This window comes from Bos grunniens, chromosome 22, assembly GCF_055505025.1.
Source record: "Bos grunniens cultivar Pamir isolate PY7600 chromosome 22, Bosgru_T2T1.0, whole genome shotgun sequence".
NCBI classification, from domain to species: domain Eukaryota; kingdom Metazoa; phylum Chordata; class Mammalia; order Artiodactyla; family Bovidae; genus Bos; species Bos grunniens.
The window spans coordinates 51,820,911-51,841,061 of record NC_141186.1 but is presented as its reverse complement, the minus strand read 5'-3'; the positions used below and the strand labels follow the sequence as shown (position 1 = coordinate 51,841,061).

Sequence of the window (20,151 nt, the reverse complement as noted above, 5' to 3'; positions counted from 1 at the left end):
GCAGGCAGTTAGGGCTCCCGGGGCGGGTGACAAGCACGGGGAAGGGACAGGATGCAGGCCACAGAAGGCTAAAGGTGACTCAGGACGTGCTGGGCAGGGGCGTGCAGGCCAAGAAGCTGTGCGGGTCAAATCCCGACCCTCCCTGGAGGGGAGCCTCGTCCGCCTCTGCCTCGCTCACCCTCACGAAAGTGTAGAGGCAGATGGACATCCAATTGGTGAGCAGCTTCTCCACTACAGTCTCTGTCCTGGGATGACAAGGAGGAGGGCAGGGCAGAGTCAGCAGGTGCAGGGGCGCCCAGGGCTGTCTATCTGGCAGACCCCACACCTGGAGGGCCTGACTCAGGTCTTGGCTCCTGCTGTCCCCGACCACCCGGCCCCGTGGCTGCTGGCAGACACACAGACCTGCGCAGCATCAGCTTGGGATTCTTGGCCACATACTGGGCCACCAGGTCACTGAGCAGGGTGCGCAGGATGTCAGTGAAGTACTCCAGCTTTCCATGCAGCGCCACGGTGAGCAGAGACGCCACGTAGGCGCGGTCCCGGGCTGAGAAGGTGCGCTGGCTCTCCAGGGTGTGGATGAACTGGCGCCAGGGAGAGGGGACAACGGGTGGGCAGGGAGGGCAGATTCAGAAACGGAGGGACTGAGAAGGGGCGGGGCCAGAGGACTCGGGGGCTCCCTCCCCATCCCTGGAGGGTCGGGATGGAGGGGCCAGAGGGGCTGGCACCTTGGTCAAGAAGAGCTTGCTGTTGAGCAGGTTGGACAGCTGCCCCAGCCCCTGCTCCACGGTGGGGCGCCTGCTCTCAGGCACGCCCAGGTCCCGGTGCAAGGGCGACTCCTGGTGCCCAGGGAAGAAGACCCTCTCAGCATACACCTTGTAGTCAAGGAAGGGGATGCCGCTGCCCAGAAGGTCACTGGTGAGGTCGGTCATCTCGGTCATCAGGTCTGTGGAGCAGAAGAGGCAGGTCTGGGTGCAGATCCTAGGAGATGGGAGCAGGCTGGGCACAGAGCCCTGGGGTGCGGGGCCTGGGCAGCCTCACCTGTGAACTCCTTCTTGCAACGGTCCCGCACGCTGCTCTCCAGGTTCTCCAGTTGGATCTGCACTTTCTTATAGTCCCTCAGGGCCTGCTTGCTCTTCCTCCTGCTCAGCACCAAGGTCAAGGCAGGGAAGGCCAGGGGAGGCCTGAGCCCTTGCAGGGTCCCATCAGGCCCGGGCCCACCCTAGTCTAACCCAGCCATGCCCAGCAAGCCAGGGTCTAGTTAGAATAATTCAACCTGTCCCATCCTAGGCAAGTCACTCCCACCCGTGACCCAGCCTAGTCTGAGATCAGTAAACTGTAACAGGGCCAAGTCCGGCCCCTGGCCGGCTTTTGTAAATAAAGATATGTTGGAACACAGCCACGCTTGTGTGTTTGTACACTGTCTGCAGCCATTGCCAGGCTGGAATGGCAGAGCTGAGCCACTGCTGCTGGCCCACAAAGCCCAGAATAGTCTCCTGCCCTTTCTAGGAGGTGTTTGCCGACCAGTGGTCTAGTATGCCCCTTCCCAATCCAACCACCCTGCCACCTGCCCGGACCAGCCACACCTGGCTATACTCACCTGTACATAAGGACAATGATGATGACACCCAGAGCCAGGAGAGAGGTGCCCACCCCCAAGCCCACCTGGGCTGCCATGGGAAAAGCCACGGGGCTCTCGCCATCGTACTGCACGTGGCCCAGGGAGAAACGAAGGTTCCCCATCTGCACCTGCAAGAGGAGCCTACCATGAGCGCGAGTTCAGTGCACGCCCAGGGCCCACCCCAGCCCAGCGCTTTGCCCACTGACCGTGAACTCGGGCAAGGCGTCGGGCGCCTCCCGGAGGGCATGGTGCCGGGGGAGGGGCTGCTCCATGGGAGGTTCACAGTACAGGTGGTGCCGGGTCAGCGTCTTCACCACACACGGGCCGTCCCCGATCATGGCCACCACCTCCTCCTTGGATATTGCGAGGTCCAGATTCTCCCCCTGGAACACGGGGTCACCGATCGATCACTCAGAACTCTTCCCTAAAGGGAGGAGCTAATGGTCACTCCCATCTTATCTCCCCAAATGCGGGAAGGACGGTCCTGAGACCCACCCGCAGGAGCAGGGTTCATGGTGTCTCAGCGCTTCTTGCCCTGTACATGGGGTGACAACCCCATGACGTTTTCCAAGCTGCCTCCTGACCTTTTCTGCCCCTCTCTATCCTCCTTCCTTTTCCTGGAAAAGTCTTAAACTTTTCCAGAGCTATAAATCTGCAGAATAGGACTTGCCTGGTGGTCCAGAGGATGGGAACCCACCTGCCAATGCAGGAGACATGGGTTTAATCCCTGGTCCGGAAGATTCCACAAGCCAAGGAGCAACTAAAGCCCATGGACCACAACTACTGAACCCCTGTGCCCACGTGCCATGCAGCAGGCGTGGGCGGAGCTTGTGATGAGAGGCCCGAGCCCCGCAACCACAAAGAGTGGCCCCCACTCTCTGCAACTGGGGGGAGCTTGCACAGAATAAAGAAGACCCAGCACAATTAAAAATAAACATAGGGACTTCCCTGGTGGTCCAGTTGCTGAGACTCCGTGCTCCCAGTGCCAGGGGCCCGGGTTCTAGCCCTGATCAGGGAACTAGATCCCATATGCCACAACTAAGAATTCACATTCGCAACTAAAGAATCTGAATGCTGCAACAAAGACGGAAGATCCTGCCATGCCGCAACCAAGACCAGGTACGGTCAAATAATAAATATTTTTGAAAAATAAATAAACATAAATAATGTTTTTAAAAAAGGATGCAATGATCTGTGGGGAAAACAAAAAAAGAGGAATCCACCTGCCAATGCAGGGGACATGAATTCAATCCCTGGTCTGGAAAGATTCCACATGCCGTGGGGCAACTAAGCCCATGTGCCACAACTTCTGAGCCCATGAGACCCAGAGTCCGTGCTGTGCAACAAGAGCAGCCACCATAGTGAGAGGCCCGCGCACGCCAACTAGAGAGTTAGCCCCCACTTGCTGCGACTAGAGAAATCCCATGCAGCGACGAAGACCCAGCGCAGCCAAACAAACAAACAAACATTTAAAAAGTCTGGAGAACATAAAGCTGGGCCCAAATCCTGCCCAGGGACCTAAAGGAGCAGAGCCCCTGTGTGTCTGCTGGCTCACTGGGTGGGCAATGATGAGCTATCTACCTCTGGCCTTTCAGGGTCCCCAGCTACTGCGTGCATCAGAACACATGACAAGTACATGTCTGCATGAAGCAGGCTGCCAAGTGGCAATCAGCCCAGGCACCTACTATGTACCTGCTCACCACAGTGTGTGCCAAGCCATTTACGTATTGTTATTCAGACACCTGCCACAGAGCGTGTCAGGACCCAGGCCACAGGACCCAGTCCAGGCACCCCACCACCAGCCCCCTCAGCAGCCGCCGGGTCCATGCCCCGGCCCCTGCTCTGCTGTTGTGCCGTCTCTGCCATACACAGCAGTACTGCCTGGCAAAGTGAAGGGTGTTGGGGCCCCACCCAGTCCCATCTGAAGCAGTACCTCCACAGAGAGCACACTCCCAGGCTTGTGCCGGAACGGTGCGCTGGGATCCTCAGGGTTGAGGGGCTGCAGGATGGGGTCGGCCTCATAGGAGAAGGGCGTGGGGTTCAGTGTCGCAAAGTCAAAGACCAGGTTGTCAAGGATAAATTCCACACGGACCCAGGGGTCCTCAGGCAGGCCTGGGAGGGCCGGTGTGTGGCATGTGATGAGCTGGGAGGAGTTCACGTGGCAAGGCTCCTCAAACTAGGGCAGAGGTAGGGAAGACAGGGAGGGACCGCTGAGAGCACACACGAGGTGGGCCACAGCCTCCACTGGTGCCCACCCCCCACGGCCGTCCAGGGCTGAGCTGGGTGATGGCAAGCCCGGTGCAGGCGGGAGACGCCCATGGGGGTCTTACATGAAGGCCGCCACAGGACACGCCGGGGGAGCATGCTGTCTCTGGGACCACTCGGCGCCTCCGCTCAAGCCCCTGGCCCGGCCTTGACGCTCTCATGGCCACAGTGACGCGGATTCTTGGTGTCTGTACCACATCTAAATTCTGGCCACAGACCCGGATCTCACGGCCTCCACTGAAAACACAGCCCAGGAACCACTTGTGGCTCATGTGAACCCTGGGCGCAGCCCAGGCCCCGATGTTAGGTCAGCCCCAACCCAAACCCAAAGAAGGGGGTGACTGAGGACCAGATGGTTGGATGGCATCACCAATTCAGTGGACATGAGTTCGAGTAAGCTCTGAGATGGTGAAGGACAGGAAAGCCTGGCGAGCTGCAGTCCATGGGGTCGCAAAGAGTCAGACACAACCGAGTGACTGAACAATATACCCAAAGCCCCATGACCCCTCTCCCCACCAGCACTGTGGCAGGTGAAGCCCCTGCTAGAGCCCTACAAAGCCCCATGGACTGGAGCCGCAAAGACCTCGCTGCCACTGCTAGGCAGCCGTGCCCTTGGCCCAGCACCTGAGGAAGCTCTTGGTGGGGTTGGCAGACGTGACATTGGGGTCCGATGTGTACTCGAACTGGCTGTGCTGAAGCCTCCGCTCGGCGGCCCCAAACCACACAGCCACGGGGAGTGTGGCAGGCGTGGGGTGCGGGCTGGTCTCGCATTGCAGCTGCTCAGCCTGCTGCTCCAGCAGCCTGGGGAAGGGAGGGAGCAGTGGGAGGCGGGCCAGGCCAAAGGGGGCACCGGAGTGGGGAAGGGTATTGCAGGACTCAGACCCGCTTGGGCCTCAGTTCACTCCCCTTCGGTGCTGACTGCTGTCTCCACGGGTGACCCTGGAGGTGCACACCACCACCCCCTGCCCCCCAACAACCCCGCACCAGGAGGGGCTGGCTGCTTCCTGACTCGGTCCCTGTCCCCCTTTCTCCTCTCCCCAGCAGGCCACCCCCTCCATCTTCTCCCCGGGGCACAAGGATGGTTGCAGGATGAGGAAGCAGCCCTCACAGGTGACAAGGCTGGTCGCCCACCACCACTCGGATGTCCTCCAGCCGCCCGGTCAGAAGCTTGGAGCCATGCAGGGTGAGGCTGGTACCCCCAGCTCTGGGGCCTCGGGCAGGGAAGACGGACTGCACCTTGGGGTCCTGTGGGAAGGGGAAAGGAAGAAACAGTCAGGCCTGAGGCCAGAAACAGGGAGGCAGAGGGACCTGGATGTAGCGCAGAGGCCCTGGGGTGGGAGCCCCAAAGGCGAACCAAGGGGCTGGAAGGAGCCGCATGAGGGGTGGGGACCGGGCAGCCAGGCACCTGGTAGGCAAAGTCATGCTCTGAGACGCCACGTCCTCTTCCTGGTACCTCCACCGTCACGGCGCCTGCCACCTCCTCCCTGCTGGCCCCGGTGATACACACGAGGCTGTGGGCACAGGGCAAGCTGAGGCGCTGGGCCACGCTGAGGACCCCTCAAACCGACCCGGCCGCCCCTTCCCTGGCCCACTACATCAGGTGGTTTCCCTGCTCCCGACACTGACAGATTCTCTTGCTTTGGAACAAATTCCTTAACAGCTTGCCAGGAGGCTCTGCCATCTGAGAATTAATATTTGTGGTTCGATCCCTCAAGTCCAACCCCAGACCTCCACTGACGAGGACAATTTCTCTCTCTGTGGGACACAGATTTACCAAGGGACCCTGTAATGCTGGGGGCAGGGGTGCGCTGAGAGTTGAGCGGACCTGACTGGCGACCTTCACCGCAGCGCACAGCACCAGTTACAAGCTGGTGATACCTTGGGACTTCCCTGGTGGTCTAGTAGTAAAGAATCTGCCTTGCAATGGAAGGGACGCCGGTTCGATCCCTGGTTGGGGAACTGAGATCTCACAAGTCTCAGAGCAACTAAACCCATTCACCGCAACTACAAGAGTCCATGAGTTCATGTACCACAATGAAAGATTCCCAACACAGCTAAATAAATATGTGTGTGTGTGTGTGAGTGTTAGTGCTCAGTCGTGTCCAAATCTTTGCGACCCCATGGACCGTAGCTCACCAGGCTCCTGTGACTATGGAATTCTCTAGGCAAGAATACTGGAGTGGGTTGCCATGACCTCCTCCAGGGATCTTCCCAACCCAGGGATCAAACCCACAGTTCCGGCATGACAGGCAGATTCTTTACCATCTGAGTCACTAGGGAAGCCTGTATGTGTGTGTGTGTATATATATATATATATATATATATATATGTATATTAAAAAAAAAAAACACCACGGTGATACAAACTTGACTTCCCCCCCAAAAAACTTCCGAACGCCTCTAGTCAGGTCTGGGGTTGGACATGAAGGGAAAGTGAACAATCTAAGAAATGTTAGTTCTCAGCCAGGAAACAGAAGCTCGGGGCCAATCACTCTCCAGAAATTGAAGCCCGCAGTGGCTGGACTCTGACATTGTCACGGTCACTGCAAATACCCCCAGGGAGCAGAACCACCAAAGTGTGAACTCCCCGGGAGAGATTTCCGCTGGAATGCATTTTGATCATTTTGTACGGCAGCTCAGAAAGGACTTTGGTCTCGTGGTTCTAGGATCATTAACAGTCACCCCAAGCTGTTAGTTATAGTACATTTAGTACGTTCTGGTGGCAAGGACAAGCTCTAGGAAAGTCTCGTTGAAAATCAGACCACGGGGCCTACAGATGCAGACCTCTGCAGGAAGTGGGAGAGGTGGTTTGAGGATCTGCCCTGGGGTTTTGGACCCACTAGCCAGGTAACCCTGACATCCAGCGGGTTGGGGACCTGTGGCTTAGAGATGTCTCCTTGGCCTCATTCTGTGTGTGCCTCTGGGACCCTGTAACTACCAGCCTGTAAGCCACAAGCTCCGGGAAGGTGGCAGGGGTCCTGGAGCCTGGCACTCAGCAGGTGTGTCACAAGTCAACCTTCCCACTGAGGAGCCCGCCAGGGGCAGTGCTTGGGGAAGAAGTGCCAGAGGGCAGGAAGGTCAGCCCCGGAGCACAGCGCCGGCTGCCACAACTATGTCCATGGTCATCTGGAAAGCCGGCTAAGCATACTGAGGCTGAGCCGGGAAGCAGAGCCACCAGTCAGCTCTGGGCAGGGACTGGGCTGCAGGCCAGGAAACTGCAGGTTCGTGCACCAAGCCAAGGCCTCCACAGCAACCTCAGCCCTGAGACACTGTGACCAGAGCCAAGGGAAGCGGGGAGAGGGGTGCGCAGACGAGCCGCAGGTGGACGGCACTCAGCCGGAAAGCCAGCCATGGAGCCCACGGGGTGTCCCCTGCTCCTCTCGGTGCAGCCCACTCACCTGCTGGACACCTCATACTCCTGGGCGTCCACAGCACAGGGCACTCCAGCCACTCTGACCGTGTCCTGCACATCCTGCACGTGCTGGCCCAGGTTGGAGCCCCTGATGGTGACCCGGGTGCCGCCATCTACAGGCCCAGTCAGTGGCTCCACCTGTTCCAGGGCAGGGACTGGTCACCTCTGTGCACCTGGTGACCAGCCTGGAGAGACAAGAGACAGCCCAGCCTCTTCCACCTCTCTGCCCCCTGAACCCACAGCAGCACACCCCCACTCTTGAAGGGATGCGCCAGTGTTTCAACTCACCGAGTGGATGACGGGTGCTGGGCACTGGGTGACCACAGCCTCAGCCTCGCCACAGGCCTCCTGGGCCATGCACTGAGGATGCTCCCCCTTGCACCACACGCAGCCGTACTGGGGCAGGGCGGTTTGGCAGCGGCTACAGTCCTCGTGGCCCACGGAACAGTCATAAAGCACCACTGCGGGGTGGAGAGACGAGAGTGACAGGCAGGCCGGGAACAGCCCTGTTGCCTCCAGCCAGTCCCCGCAGCCCCAGGCGGCTCACCGTGCAGCCCATCCACGCTGTCCACACGCAGACGGCCGGCCCGGCGCAGGAACAGCCCCACGCGGAGCTCTGGCTGCAGAGCCTCATAGCTGAGCTGGAGAAACGGGAGTGGGGTCAGTGCCCGGGCTCAGGGGAACCACTGGGCCTGGGGAGAGGGTGGTCAGAGAAAGGACCAAAGTGTGTGTTCCCTTTGTGGGAACACAAAGCCGCAAGTCAGAGATGGGGTACAGTATCCCCCGGGGCACAGGGTCAGAGCAGAACCCCTGGGGCACAGGGTCAGAGATCAGAGTAGGACTCCTGGGCACAGGGTCAGAGGTCAGAGAAGAACCCTCGAGCACAGGGTTAGAGATCAGAACTGGGGTACAGGACTCCCTTGGGGTCACATGGTCAGAGAGTGAGCTGGGATGAGCATGGCGCAGCCAGCGAGCTCAGTCGCCGCCCTGCGGCCAGCCTGCAGCCAGTGCCCAGGACTCGGGGGTGTACCTGGTACGGCCGACACGTGATGTGGCACCGGGTATCTGGAGGCGGCTCACACTCGACCCGGGCCTCAACCACCACCTCCCGACCCTCCAGCTCCATCACACACTCGTGCTCTCCTGGGCTGTCCTGGGGGCAGAGGACATGGCGGCGGGGGCAGCTTCAGGAGCTGGGCCTGGTGAGCTCTGCGGGGCCCCCAGCACAGTCCCTGGGCTGGGATCGAGGCCTGAGGTCACGCTCTCCCCTCCTCGCCGGGACTTGTGTCTAGTTCGCTGACAGCCAAGGAGGCCACTGCTTCCTCCTCTGGTGGCTTAGGCAGTAAAGAATCTGCCTGCACTTCTGCCACGACAGCCAGTGAAGAACAACAGCCAAGGCTCTGCGCTACCCCGGGCCGTGGGCCTCAACAAGGTCACAAGGCGGCCAAGGACGTGAGCAAGCTGAGGCACGCCACCGCCGCCGCCGCAGGCACCTCACCAAACACACCAAGTTCGTGCGGAACACAAACCGGGAGGTGTGTGGCTTCGCCCCTCATGAGCGGCGGGCCAGGGAGCTGCTCGCGGTCTCCAAGGACAAGCGGGCCCTCAAGTTGATCAAGAAAAGGGTGGGGACACGCATCCATGCTAAGATGAAGAGAGGAGCTGAGCGACGTCCCAGCCACCATGAGGAACGCAATAGCCAAGAAGAACTGAACCTTTCCCCTCCAAGCACAGTAAACCTTTCCAAACAAACAAAAAAAAAAGAATCTGACTGCAACGCCATAGACCTAGGTTCAATCCCTGGGTGGGGAAGATCCCCTGGAGAAGGAAATGGCAACCCACTCCAGTATTCTCGTCTGGGAAATTCCATGGACAGAGGAGGGTGGAGGGCTGCAAAGAGTCAGCCACGACTGAGCAACTCACACACACACAGAAAGGAGGCCATGGCGACACCCGCACACGGGCCACACACACCTGGAAGAGGCGCAGGTTCCGGCCCAGCAGTCGCACTTCTCGCCGCACGTGGACGGGCATCAGGCTGGAGCCCTGCACGCTCTCCACACAAGGGCAGGAGGCTGCCCCCCAGGTCGCTTCCTCCTGCAGCCCCAAGCGCAAGGCAGTCTATGGCACCCACCCGCCGTCACAGCGCCCCCTCCCCAGGCAAAACCCCAGGGGGCCCGGGCAGCGCAAGGTGGCGCACCCCACTGTCCGCCCCATCCCTCGCCGGCAGAATCATGAGGTGGGCCCCCATCCCCTCCCCTGAGGCCCCCTTCCTGGGCCGGGTCTCACCAGCTCCCCGAGCCCAGGGGTGTCGTACTGGTAGTCCAGGCTGGACAGGAGGATGAGCGGGGCGGGAGGGCCCTCGTGCTCAGCGGAGTCTCCATCACCTGAGAGGAGGCTGGAAGTGGAGAAGGCGGGCATATCACCCCCCGTCCACTCGTCCGCCTCGGGCAGCTCGCCGCCTTCTCTCATGAGCCAGTCCAGAGCGGGCTTCGTGGAGCCAGCGGCCCCTGGGAAAGTGGTGGCGGGGGCAGAGCCAGGGGGGTGGTCCTGGGGGCCCACGGAGGGGAGGGCCTCGGGGCCAGGCTCCACAGGGGCGGGAGGCAGGGCCGCTGCCTCAGAGGGTGGTGGGTGTGAGGCCAGCAGGTCCTCAGGGGTGGCCAGGGGTCCTAAGGCCGAGGGGGCGGGCACGGTGGGGCCAGGTGTGCTCTGGGGGCTGGAGGGGGCAGGAGGAGGGTCCCTGGGGAGAGGCGACTCCGTGGGAGCCGAGGCAGGGGTGGGGTCAGTTCCTGCCCATGGCACCCAGGGGCTGAGCGGGGAAGGCCTGGCCCCAGGGGGGACATCGGAAGCTATGGAAGGAGTGTCCACAGGCAGGGTGTCAGGAGTGGGAGTGACCATGGCCTGGGGGGCTGTGGGTGGGAAGGAGGTGGGTGCATCTCGGGCAGGAGGGGCCGGGGAGAGAAGTGGGCTCTGGAGGGGGAGGCAGAGAGGGACAGGAAGGGACAGGAAGGGCCACTCAGCAGGCAGGCGCGGGAGCAGGCGGCAGGCAGGCAAAGGGTATGTTAAAAGGAAAGGAGACCAAGGAGAAGAGAGACAAAAACAGCCCATTAATTCTCCAGAGGGGATGGGAGGGGGCAGGGGGCAGGCTCTGGGGCATCTGTGCCAAGGTGGGGCGCAATGCCCAGACCTCTCCTGCCTCTCAGCCACTAACAGCCTCTCCCGAAACAGGTGGGATGCTGACAGCCATCCTCCAGGGAGCAGGTCCCACACGGCAGCTCAGGTGCTCGTAACGGAGCACTTGGGCAGGCAGACACACAGAGCCCAGGCCACCAGAGAAACCCTCACGACGGGGACCCCCATGCCCCACCCCGCCCTCCCTCCCGGACCCAGCAAGGCGATGGGCTCACCTGTCGGCCGACCACTGTGGGCCCGGCATCACACGAGGCCTTGTGTGTGCAGAGGTGCTGCCAGACACACCAGTTACACCCCCAGCGGCTGCTCACGCAGGCCTGGCACCTGCACAGAGCACAGTCATGGGGGCATGGGGGCGCCACGGGGCAGCCCAGGGTTGGGGGGAGCACCAGGGGTCGGGGTGAAGAACTCACGGTGCTGACGGGCGGAGCAAGGTGATGGCCACGCAGTCATAGAAGGAGAGGGCAGCCTCGGCGATCACGACGGCGCCAAACCTGAGCTCCATGCTCACGGACACGTGGTCTGCAGAGAGGGGAGGGGCTGGGCTGAGAACAGGGGAGGGGCACCCGGACCCCGAGACCACACCGGGTTTGGGATCAGCACTCCAAAGGTCAGGAACACAGTCCACAGGGTAGGAAAGAGGGACTTGAGGGGACCCGGGAGCAGACGGAGGACGCAGAGAAAGGCACCGCTTTAGCGTTCTTTGCCTACATTCACACCTCATCCCTATCACACCCCTTGGAGCAAATTGGGAAGATGGCGGGGCTCCTTCTCTCACCCACCGGCTCCTCTTGGCAGCTCTGGGGCCTCGCTAGGGTCCGGGGAGGGGCACATGACCCCAGAATTGGTCAGCAGGGCAGGACTCTGGGATTCCCCGAAGTGGCAGGAGTAAGACTCCCCTGGCCACAGTGGGGGCAGGTCAGGTACCGACAAGAAAACCTGCCAAGAGAGGCCGGGACACCATTGGAGCCCCCGGGCAGATCAGGCTCCGTGTACAGGTACCCAGTGTGGGCAGGCACCTGTGGCCGCTGGCCCCCAGGAGTCACAAGCACCCCTCCCAGCCTGGGTTAGTAACAGGGCCCCGCCTGCTCTGGTCTTCACCTCCCTCCTCTCCTCACGGCTGATGTTGGCAGGACTCAAGGCTGCCACACGCAGACATCCCAGCTCAGGCTGGAAGCTCCACAGCCACCGCTCTGAGCCCCGGCCCCGAGAGCACTCGGAACGGCGACTGCACCTGGACGAGAAGGACCAGTGTCCACCTGTGACCCTCAGGGGACCACTGGCAGTTCACGGGGCAGGGACACATGCAATCCTAGGGACCTGGGCAAGATCCTCAAAGGGGCCATGACATGCCTGGCAAGTCAGGGTGGAGGGTGAGACTGGCACATCCAGGGGTCAAAGGTGGAAAGTCAAGGGCCAAGGACTGGGAACCCTGGAGACAGGGCAAGTGGGTAGGAGCATTGCGGGCAGGAGGCTGGGGGTGGGGTGGGGATGATGGCGGGGGGGGGCAGGCACTGACCTGCCGAGGAGCACACACCACCCACAGTATGGGTCCCTGTGAGCCAGGCAGGACACACAGTCCAGGTGCTGAGCACAGGAGGCCACGGGAACCTTGAGAAGCTATAGCAGCAAAGAAGATTTGAGGCCAGCGATCCAAGTGCCGGCAGCTCACCCACATACAGGGCCCTGGTTCCCTCAAGGGTCCTCCCAGCTGCCATGCCCTCCCTGGGGGCGCCTGGCACTCACCGTGCTCTGGGTCATGACATACAGGTGCTTGAAGGCCCCATCAAAGATGAGGTCTCTGCTCACCGCAGACCCCTGCTGGACGATCTGGGTGAAGTACGGGTGGCCATCGCTCCCTGGGCCCAAGTAGACCTGAGATCAGAGACCACAGGGTCTGAGGCCCAAGGCCCACCCTGCTCGCCCCAGTAAAGCAATTTACAGGTAGAATTTCCTCCTAGGCAGTACAGGTCATTACCACCCAGCCCCGGGGTGGGAGTGGGGGTATCACGGGTAAATGCCATCCGGCCCCAGAAAAAGGAACACAGGTCATCTCCCCCAGCCTGGGGCCAGAGATACATAGATCTCACGTCGCAGCCCCAGGGGGTTCTAGGCATAGCTCTGTCCAGGCTGGGTCCCCAGCAGCCCATCCCTTCCAGTTCTGTGGCAGGGCCCAGTACCTCCTGTGGACTCACCCTATGCAGCTGCCCTTGACTGTCGCCCAGGAAAGCAATGGTATGTCCATCTTCCACAGTGATTGCCACAGCTGTTAGCTGGACCCCCGGCCACTCCAGAACCGGCGTGGCTTCCAGGGGGACACGGCTGGCCATGGGGCTGGGCGTGTGGTCTGAGCCACAGGGATACGCATCCAGGGTGTCCTGCAGACAGCCAGAAGCCCAAGTTAAGCCCTCCCCAGATCCCCTCCATCCTCCCTAAACAACCCCATCCCCTCTCCCAGCATCTCTGCCAGTACTTGGCTCTCCCATAGCCGCATCCTTGGTCCTGCCTCAGTGGCTTCCATCCACAGTCTGCAGCAGCTCCATCGCCTCCTGTGATCCCCACATGTCTGGGGGCCCCACTTTCTCCCATCCCTGGCCTGGGAGCTGCTTCCTCCAGTTCATGCACAAGCCTTGCCCTGGACCATTCTTCCAAAACTTCTTCCAGCCTGCATCCTTCTCTCCACGTCCACTAACCTGGGTCCCCTCCCATCTCTCACTGGGTCAGTCTCCCTATATGCAGCTTCTACCCTTTTCGTCCAACCTGCATGTGTGCTAAGTCGCTTCAGTCAGGTCCTTCTCTTTGCGACCCCATGGACTGTAATCCGCCAGGCTCCTCTGTCCATGGAACTTCCCAGGCAAGAATACTGGAGTGGGTTGCCATACCTCCTCCAGGACATCTTCCCCACCCAAGGACTGACCCTGCATCTCTAATGTCTCCTGCATTGGCAGGCGGATTCTTTACCACTAATGCCACTTGGGAAGTGTTCGCCCATCCTGAGACGAGGGCCAAACAAGTCTCACCAAGCCTGAACCTCACTTGCCTCTCAAGAAACTTTAAACAATAGAGTCCAGCCTTGCCACATTCTGGGTCCCTGCCCGGTACCCTAGACCCTCAAACACCCTCTCAGTCCACTACACAAATGCCATCCCTTCGGTGCCAGATCCAAGCATAGCCCTGCACAGCTGGCTGTCTGTTCCTCCTGTATGCCACTCTTCCTATAAGGTATCCCTCCATCGCCCAGACACAAAGGAATCACTAAACATCCGCTGACCTGACCAGTAAATGCCTGCCCAGTGGCCTCAGAGACAGGGAAGGGCTGGCCAGTGCCAGGACTTACCACAGGCAGCTGAGCACAGTCGGAGTTGACATCATACTCGATGTAGGCCACCTCCGCCCCATCCTCAGCGCGGCCCTCCTGGGTGTAGCAGGCATCGCGGGTGCGATTAGCAAGGCGATCCACCTCATCCAGGGGGAAGGCACAGAGCGCCGATGCGCCAGTAGTCCCGGCAGCTGCCGATGGGGGCCGGCCCACGCTGGGGGGAGCCGCGGAGGAGAAGGCCACGAAGAGCACCTCGCCCTGGGCCACGTCCGCGGACGCGGCCACTGCCGCAGCCTGGATGAGCCCGTAGCGGCCCCCCTGACAGGCCAGGGGCAGCTCCACGTAGGAGTAGTAGTGCTGATCCCGGAGGCACACGCGGGACACGTAGGCGCGGAAGGCTCGAGACTGAGCCTGCAGGTCCCGCCGAAGGAACAGGAAGTAGGCACTGGCCCCGCGCGCGAAGGCGCTCACGAAGTGATGGCTGTACTCCGAGAGGCGGCCCACGGCGAGCTTGGCCGTCTCCTCATAAGAGAAGGCGGCCTGGGGGTCCGGGGGCTGTAAGGCCCGGGTGGTGATGGGCGGGATGCCGCCCCCTACGCCTCGGCTGGTGTAGCCTCGCCCCACAAACAGGAGGGGCTCCCCAGACGGGCCCTGGGCCACCAGTCCCACCGTGCTGACGGTGGGGTCGTTGGCGGCCACATACTGGGTGTCCCCGGGCCGCTCCGGCCGCAGCAGCAGCTGCCCGAGCTGCCCCAGGCGCCTCTGCTCACAGACCCCCTGGTGTACGCTGCCGCACACCACCAGGGCCCCCGGGCTCACCAGGAGCAGCTGGTTCAGGTTGCTGGTGGGCTGCGCCTGGGGGCACTCGTCAGGCATCACAGGGGGCAGACAGTCCCTGCTGTCCAGCACAGGGCCAGTGGACACAGTGGCCTCCAGCTGCAGTTCCGGGCTCAGCTGGAATAAGAAGTTGGTGGCTCCGAGGTAGAGGGTGCCTGAGGTGGGGTCTCGAGCCAGGTGCTGCAGACGCGTACCGTTGGGAGTGAAAGCCGTCGGTGGCGGGGGTTGGAGGCCGAGGACCCATCCGGCCAAGAGCGCCTGGAGGAGAGCTAGGCCAAGGGCAGGCATGGTCACCTGGCAGGGAGACAGAGAGCGTGAGCAGGGCTCGGGCGGCCACCTGAGCCCCATGGGACCACTGGTGAGAAACAGGGCTGTGACACTGCCAAGATGCCCCTCCCAAGACAGCGAGAACCAGGCTGAGATGGCACCGCGCTTACGAGGACCACAGGACCACACATTTGCAAGGGCTCAGCAGACGCTGTCCTGGGAACGTCACCACTGCCTGTTCTCTGTAAGTATCACTCTCTCAGGAGACCGGCAGCCCCCACCCCACACCTAGACTGCCCATTGTCAACACAGGGTCCAAGGGTGAGGGGCTAGAGAGGCAGAGATGCGGGAAACATCCTGCTCCTGGGGACCAGGGCCTGGAAGGGGCAGGAGAGCCAGGGAATGGGAAGAAGGGACCCAGAACGCCCCTCTGCATGGATGTCGGTTTCCTGGGCAGGAAACGAGAGGGCGAGATCCCATGGGCCACCTGCATGTTAGGGCAGGGCAAGAAGTGGGTGAAGGGCCTTTCAGGCTAGGAATCCAGAAGGGTGATAAGCAGAAAACCAACAGACCGGAGAGATGAGAGGGTCAAGGCTGCCATGGACAGGGCCTAAACGGCTGGACCCCAGCTTGTAGAGCCCCTAAGAGAGGTGGGAGTCCCACACTTGGGTGTGAGGCCAGGCTCACCTGGCAGGGCCGGCTGGATCAGGAGACAACGGCATGCCCTGAGCGGGAGTCACCTAGCTGGGGAGAGAGCAGAGCATGGAGCTGGGGGCTGGGCGGCAGGAACATGGGCCCCCCACCACAGAGGCAGCACAAAGGTACCCCTCCCCGCTGCCCGTTCTGCTAGTGGAGCTGGGCCCAGCCTGGCCCTCAGCCACCAAACACATTCCACAGGGGACGCCTCCTCGGAGCCCATGGAGGGGGAGGGCAGCGGAACCAGGCATCCTCAGGGCCTGGGAAAGGGCAGCTATGGAGGAGTTGAGTGGCCGGTGGGCCCAGTCTGGCCCCCACTTTGGCCTTATCCCCCCTACAGCCCGCCCTCAGCATCTCCCATCCTTGCCCTCTGCCCAAACTCTGCCCTCTCAGGGCACCCAGGTACATGCCCTGCCCACAGGCCCAGGCCAAGCCTTGCCCCAGGCTGCCACCAGCACATGAGCACACTCATGCTCGCACACACCAAGAAGTATACACACCACCCACCCTGCATGCACACACCAACACCCAAACACATGGGTGTGAGCACACACCTAGATGCATGCACACACTGCCTGTACATACGAGCCAGAGACACATACCCGGAAGCACATCCCACACAAACACACTTACCCACCCACCCACCCAAGACATACACACCACCACCCACATCCTGACCCCACACACACAGACTCACACACACTTCCCTGGTTCGAGCCCTAAGTCCTCAAGGGCTCTGGAAGCCAGGCCATCATCTCTTGCTATTTCCTCTCCTGCAGGTCAGAGCAGAGGGGGAGGTGGAGGGGGCAGGGGGGTGGTCCTAGAGGAAGTCACCAGACGAGTACCCCACATCCCCTGAACCTTCCCAGACCTTGAGGGCCTGCTGTCCTCACAGACCCCCTCCCTGCAGACTCCACCTGAAGCCTGGGGAGACCAGGAAACCATGACACCACCTTGCTAAAACCTGGCTGGTCTCCAGCCTGGAGCACCAGGGTGGGTAAAGCACTGGGGACCGGCAGCGCATCCCAAGCTGTGAGATGTTCTCCCTGCTTGTTTGTGTCCAGGCCACATGGCCCAGCCCCTCCTGCCACCCAGCTGCCAGTCTGCCGGTGCACAGTGCTCCTCCGAGAGCTTCCCAGGGTCCAGGTTGGCTCCTCCCAGCCGAGGCCCCCCTAGCTGGGTGCTCCTGAGGCTGGCCCAGAGGGAGCAGGGCTGGGCGTAAGGCTCGGAGGAAGGTCCAGCGAGGAGCTGTGGCCACAGCCCGGCTGGGCACTGCTCCCAAAATAGCTTGGGGGTTTCCATTTTTAGTGTGCAGAGAACAGGGCAGCTCTATGGGAGCGGGAACAAGGCAGCCACTGTTTGCCACCGAGGGGGCAGGGGGAGGGGGGCGGCAGGGAGAGTCGTGAACCCGGCAAGAAGCCCAGGACTATGGCAAGGCCAGGCTTCTCAGGAGCCCCCCACCTTGTGCCCGAGGCACGGTGGGGAAAGTTTCTTACCCCGGGAAGATGGGGTCTGCCTGAGGATGGGCAAAGGCTGGCTGCTACACTCAGCTACTGCTCGGCCCCTCCCACCGCCTCCCTCCCAGGGACGTGCCTTGGGCAGAGGGTCTCCCCCACGGTTCGCTTACAAACATTTGCTCAGCGCGGACTTCATGCCAGAGTTCTCCAACCCTCAAGGGGCAGCCACCAAGGCACTCCCTACATGTAAAATCACAACCGAGTCGAGTGGCCCACAGGAAGCCAATGGGCAGGACCCAAACAGCTTCTGGCAAAGTCACATCGCAGGCTGGAGGCTGACCCCCGCTGGGAAAAGTGTCAGCCTTCTTCAATCACTGCCACGGGGCTGAGCCACCCTCGCCCTTCCCCACATACCACGGGTGGGAAGAAAAGAAGGGTGGTGACATTTTTCTCCTATCGGCCACAGACAGCCTCTGGCCCCTCCGGTGCACCTCCTCCCACCTCAGGGGGACTTTAAGCAGAATCTGAGGATGTCCCTCTCTCCAGCATCTTTGGAGGCACCCCCCGGGGCCTGGAGGATAAAGGTCAAGCCCCTCCCATCCACACGCTCTCCTGTGGGATCCTTGCCAGGGCTCCCCCACACATGCTCTTCGTTCCTGCCAGGCCGAACTGCAGACTGCTCATCACACTCCTCCACGCTCACTCCCTATTACATGAGGTGCCCAACCATCACCTCCCAGAGAAGCCCTCACTGTCCCCCAGGCTCCTGAGAAGCCCACCACGTGTGATCGGCGGGCATCCCCAGCCACCGCCCTGGTGTACATTGCAGCTCTGCCTTGGGCTCTCTGAGCCTCAGATTTCCCATCTGGAGAATGGGAGGCAGGACTGCTCTGATCGTTCAACGTGGTATGGTGTGTGCCTGGCACGCGAGGCACCAGCCAAGGCCACTTTTCTCCCTGTTCCACGCTCCTATCCTGAAATTCCTTAAAGGCAGAGAATGTGACTTCTAATTCAGAGGCCCCAGTAAGCGGGACAGACGTTAGCACTGAGCAGGTGCTTCTTGAATATTGAAAAGAACCCTCATTTCACAGCCAAGAAAACTCAGCCAGCAGGGGAGATACGGAGCCCACAACCTGCTACAAGCCACTCGGCTTCTCGAAGGACACAGTTGTCAGCCCCACTTTTAATGACTAGGCCAGAGCAGACTGAAAAGGGTGCTTTGGAGCTGGGCCTCCAGTCCCCAACTTATACAACTAAGATCTCTTCTCCATCCCCAACATCTCAAGCCCCAACTAGAGTCAAAGCCTAGCTCTTCTGGGCCCCCCATCTCTGGACCGATTCAGCAGGGCCCAAGGCTGCCTAACTTCTGCCTGCAAAGAACAAGCACAGTCTCCTGGACCTGGGGCTGTCCTGGCCAACCAAAAGGGCATATAAACTCTGCCCTTGAAACTGGGAGTGTTCATATCCCAGCCCTCTTCACCGGAGTCGTAGGGATTGGTGCGAAACCGGCCTTTCCTTTCGGCCCTGTCGCTGGGCTCCCAGGGTGCACCCAGAAGTTACTCATTGACAGCATCAGAGTGCAGAGTGCCGGCCCTGTTGTCTGTGTTGAGCCGGGGTAGGGGCGGGGTGGGGGGCACCATTTACCAGTGAGGACTCAACGAGTGCTCATCAATCACCCACCATCTGGGTGCGGGGTGGGGGCTCCCCCTCTGGGGGTGCGTGGCAGGGGGATCCCAGTCTGCCTTTGTCAGTCGCGCCGAGTACCGCCTGGAAGGGCTGCGAGTGCGGAGGGGAAGCCTGGACCTCCCTGTTGCTCTTCCCCGACCCTCCTCCCTCCTCCCTGACCAGGGCAAGGACCCCCCCAGTGGTCCTGGAGGGCGGGGAAGAGGCCGGCCGGTCCCCGGCTGAGGCGGCGGCGGCGAGGAGGGGGCGCGGAGGAGCGGCTCCACCTCCTCTGTCTCCCAATCGCGTTACAGGCGGAGCCGCCAGAGTTTCCCTTCGCGCGGAGAAGTGTAGTCCCAACTCTCAGGATCGAAGCCGCCCACCACTCACCCCGGGCCGCCTCGGCCCGGCGGCATCGCGGCTCCAGGCCCGTCCACCCCGGGGACGCGTCGCCCCGGCCCCACCGCCCGGCCCCGGGCCCCGCACTCACCACCCGGCCGGGCCCCGCGGGACGAGCGCGCCGAGGCGGGCGCCGGCCGCTCCGGGTTCGGAATCTGCGCGCGCGGCGGCCTCCCCCCTCCCTTGTTCGCCACCCCCCCCCCCCCGCTCCGCCACCCCCCGGAGGTGGGTCTGGCGGAGCCGCAGCTGTTACCCGGAGACCGAGGGGCGGAAAACTGCGCCCGCCGCCCGCCCCGCCCGCCGCGGCGCTGCCACCGCCGGGAACAAAGGAGACAAAGCCGCGTCGGCCGGGCCCGGCTCCGCTCCTTCCCCCCCCCCGCTCCCGCCGGGCCGCCCTCCCCCCGCCCGCCGCCCAGGCCAGGCCGGAAGCAGCCGGGAGAGCCGGGCGCGCGGCCCCGAGCCGCCCGGGACCCCGCATTCCAGCCCTCCCGGCTCTGCACTTGCCGAGGGCGGGGGACTCGACCCCTCGCTCGCTAGGGGGGCGGACGGTGGGGGGAGGGGAGGGGAAAGGGCTGCACCCCGGCGGTTGCCAAGGCAACGCGGATGGCGGCGGGAGGAGCGCGCAGAGCCGAGCCGCGGGACCGGCTGCCCCACCCCGCCCAGTCCCCGCCGGGCCTCACCTGCGCGCCGCGCTGGAGCCGGAATTGGGGGCCCTCCGGCACGGGAGGGGCCGGACGGCGGGGGCTGGGGGATGGGGGTCGCGCTCTCCAACCCGACGTGTGGTGGTGCTCCGACCGGACCTCCGCCTGCCTGCCTGCCAGCGCCCGGTGGGACCCACGCCCCTCACCTGCCCCACCAACCACCACCCCCGCTCTCCGGGGCCCGTCTTACCTGTCCAGTACCTGGCTCCTGTGGTCATCCTCCTCCAACTTTCTTTACCTGAACTCCGGGGCGCCTGGTTTCTGCCCACCGGTCCTACTCCTGGGACTCTCAAACGGCCAAGCTCTCCTTCCGGCCCCCACCTCTGG

The 20,151-nt window shown here is 62.2% G+C and overlaps 1 protein-coding gene across 9 annotated transcripts in view; it reads right to left on the bottom strand.

The window, feature by feature from the left end:
• The window catches only part of PLXNB1 (plexin B1), a 28,789-nt gene extending 8,638 nt beyond the window's left edge, over window positions 1–20,151 (bottom strand). For 2 of the 9 annotated variants that reach the window (XM_086368120.1, XM_086368124.1), the window contains exons 1-27: window positions 20,015–20,151; window positions 15,597–15,653; window positions 13,824–14,936; window positions 12,682–12,864; window positions 12,233–12,361; window positions 12,006–12,106; window positions 11,588–11,720; window positions 11,269–11,425; window positions 10,900–11,008; window positions 10,702–10,810; window positions 9,584–10,264; window positions 9,269–9,391; window positions 8,325–8,447; window positions 7,842–7,935; window positions 7,583–7,755; window positions 7,281–7,432; window positions 5,289–5,394; window positions 4,992–5,128; window positions 4,508–4,684; window positions 3,949–4,120; window positions 3,552–3,794; window positions 1,825–2,001; window positions 1,598–1,746; window positions 1,039–1,139; window positions 726–943; window positions 403–581; window positions 179–245 (exon numbers count right to left, since the gene is read on the bottom strand). In XM_086368120.1, coding sequence (XP_086224246.1) covers window positions 179–245; window positions 403–581; window positions 726–943; window positions 1,039–1,139; window positions 1,598–1,746; window positions 1,825–2,001; window positions 3,552–3,794; window positions 3,949–4,120; window positions 4,508–4,684; window positions 4,992–5,128; window positions 5,289–5,394; window positions 7,281–7,432; window positions 7,583–7,755; window positions 7,842–7,935; window positions 8,325–8,447; window positions 9,269–9,391; window positions 9,584–10,264; window positions 10,702–10,810; window positions 10,900–11,008; window positions 11,269–11,425; window positions 11,588–11,720; window positions 12,006–12,106; window positions 12,233–12,361; window positions 12,682–12,864; window positions 13,824–14,930 — 5,100 coding nt within the window. In that variant the 5' untranslated portion in view covers window positions 14,931–14,936; window positions 15,597–15,653; window positions 20,015–20,151. Of the gene's footprint in view, window positions 1–178; window positions 246–402; window positions 582–725; window positions 944–1,038; window positions 1,140–1,597; window positions 1,747–1,824; window positions 2,043–3,551; window positions 3,795–3,948; window positions 4,121–4,507; window positions 4,685–4,991; window positions 5,129–5,288; window positions 5,395–7,280; window positions 7,433–7,582; window positions 7,756–7,841; window positions 7,936–8,324; window positions 8,448–9,268; window positions 9,392–9,583; window positions 10,265–10,701; window positions 10,811–10,899; window positions 11,009–11,264; window positions 11,426–11,587; window positions 11,721–12,005; window positions 12,107–12,232; window positions 12,362–12,681; window positions 12,865–13,823; window positions 14,937–15,596; window positions 15,654–19,214; window positions 19,317–19,376; window positions 19,489–20,014 lie in introns of those variants that run through there. The other 7 variants (XM_086368122.1, XM_086368121.1, XM_086368128.1 and 4 more) reach the window with 7 other exon arrangements.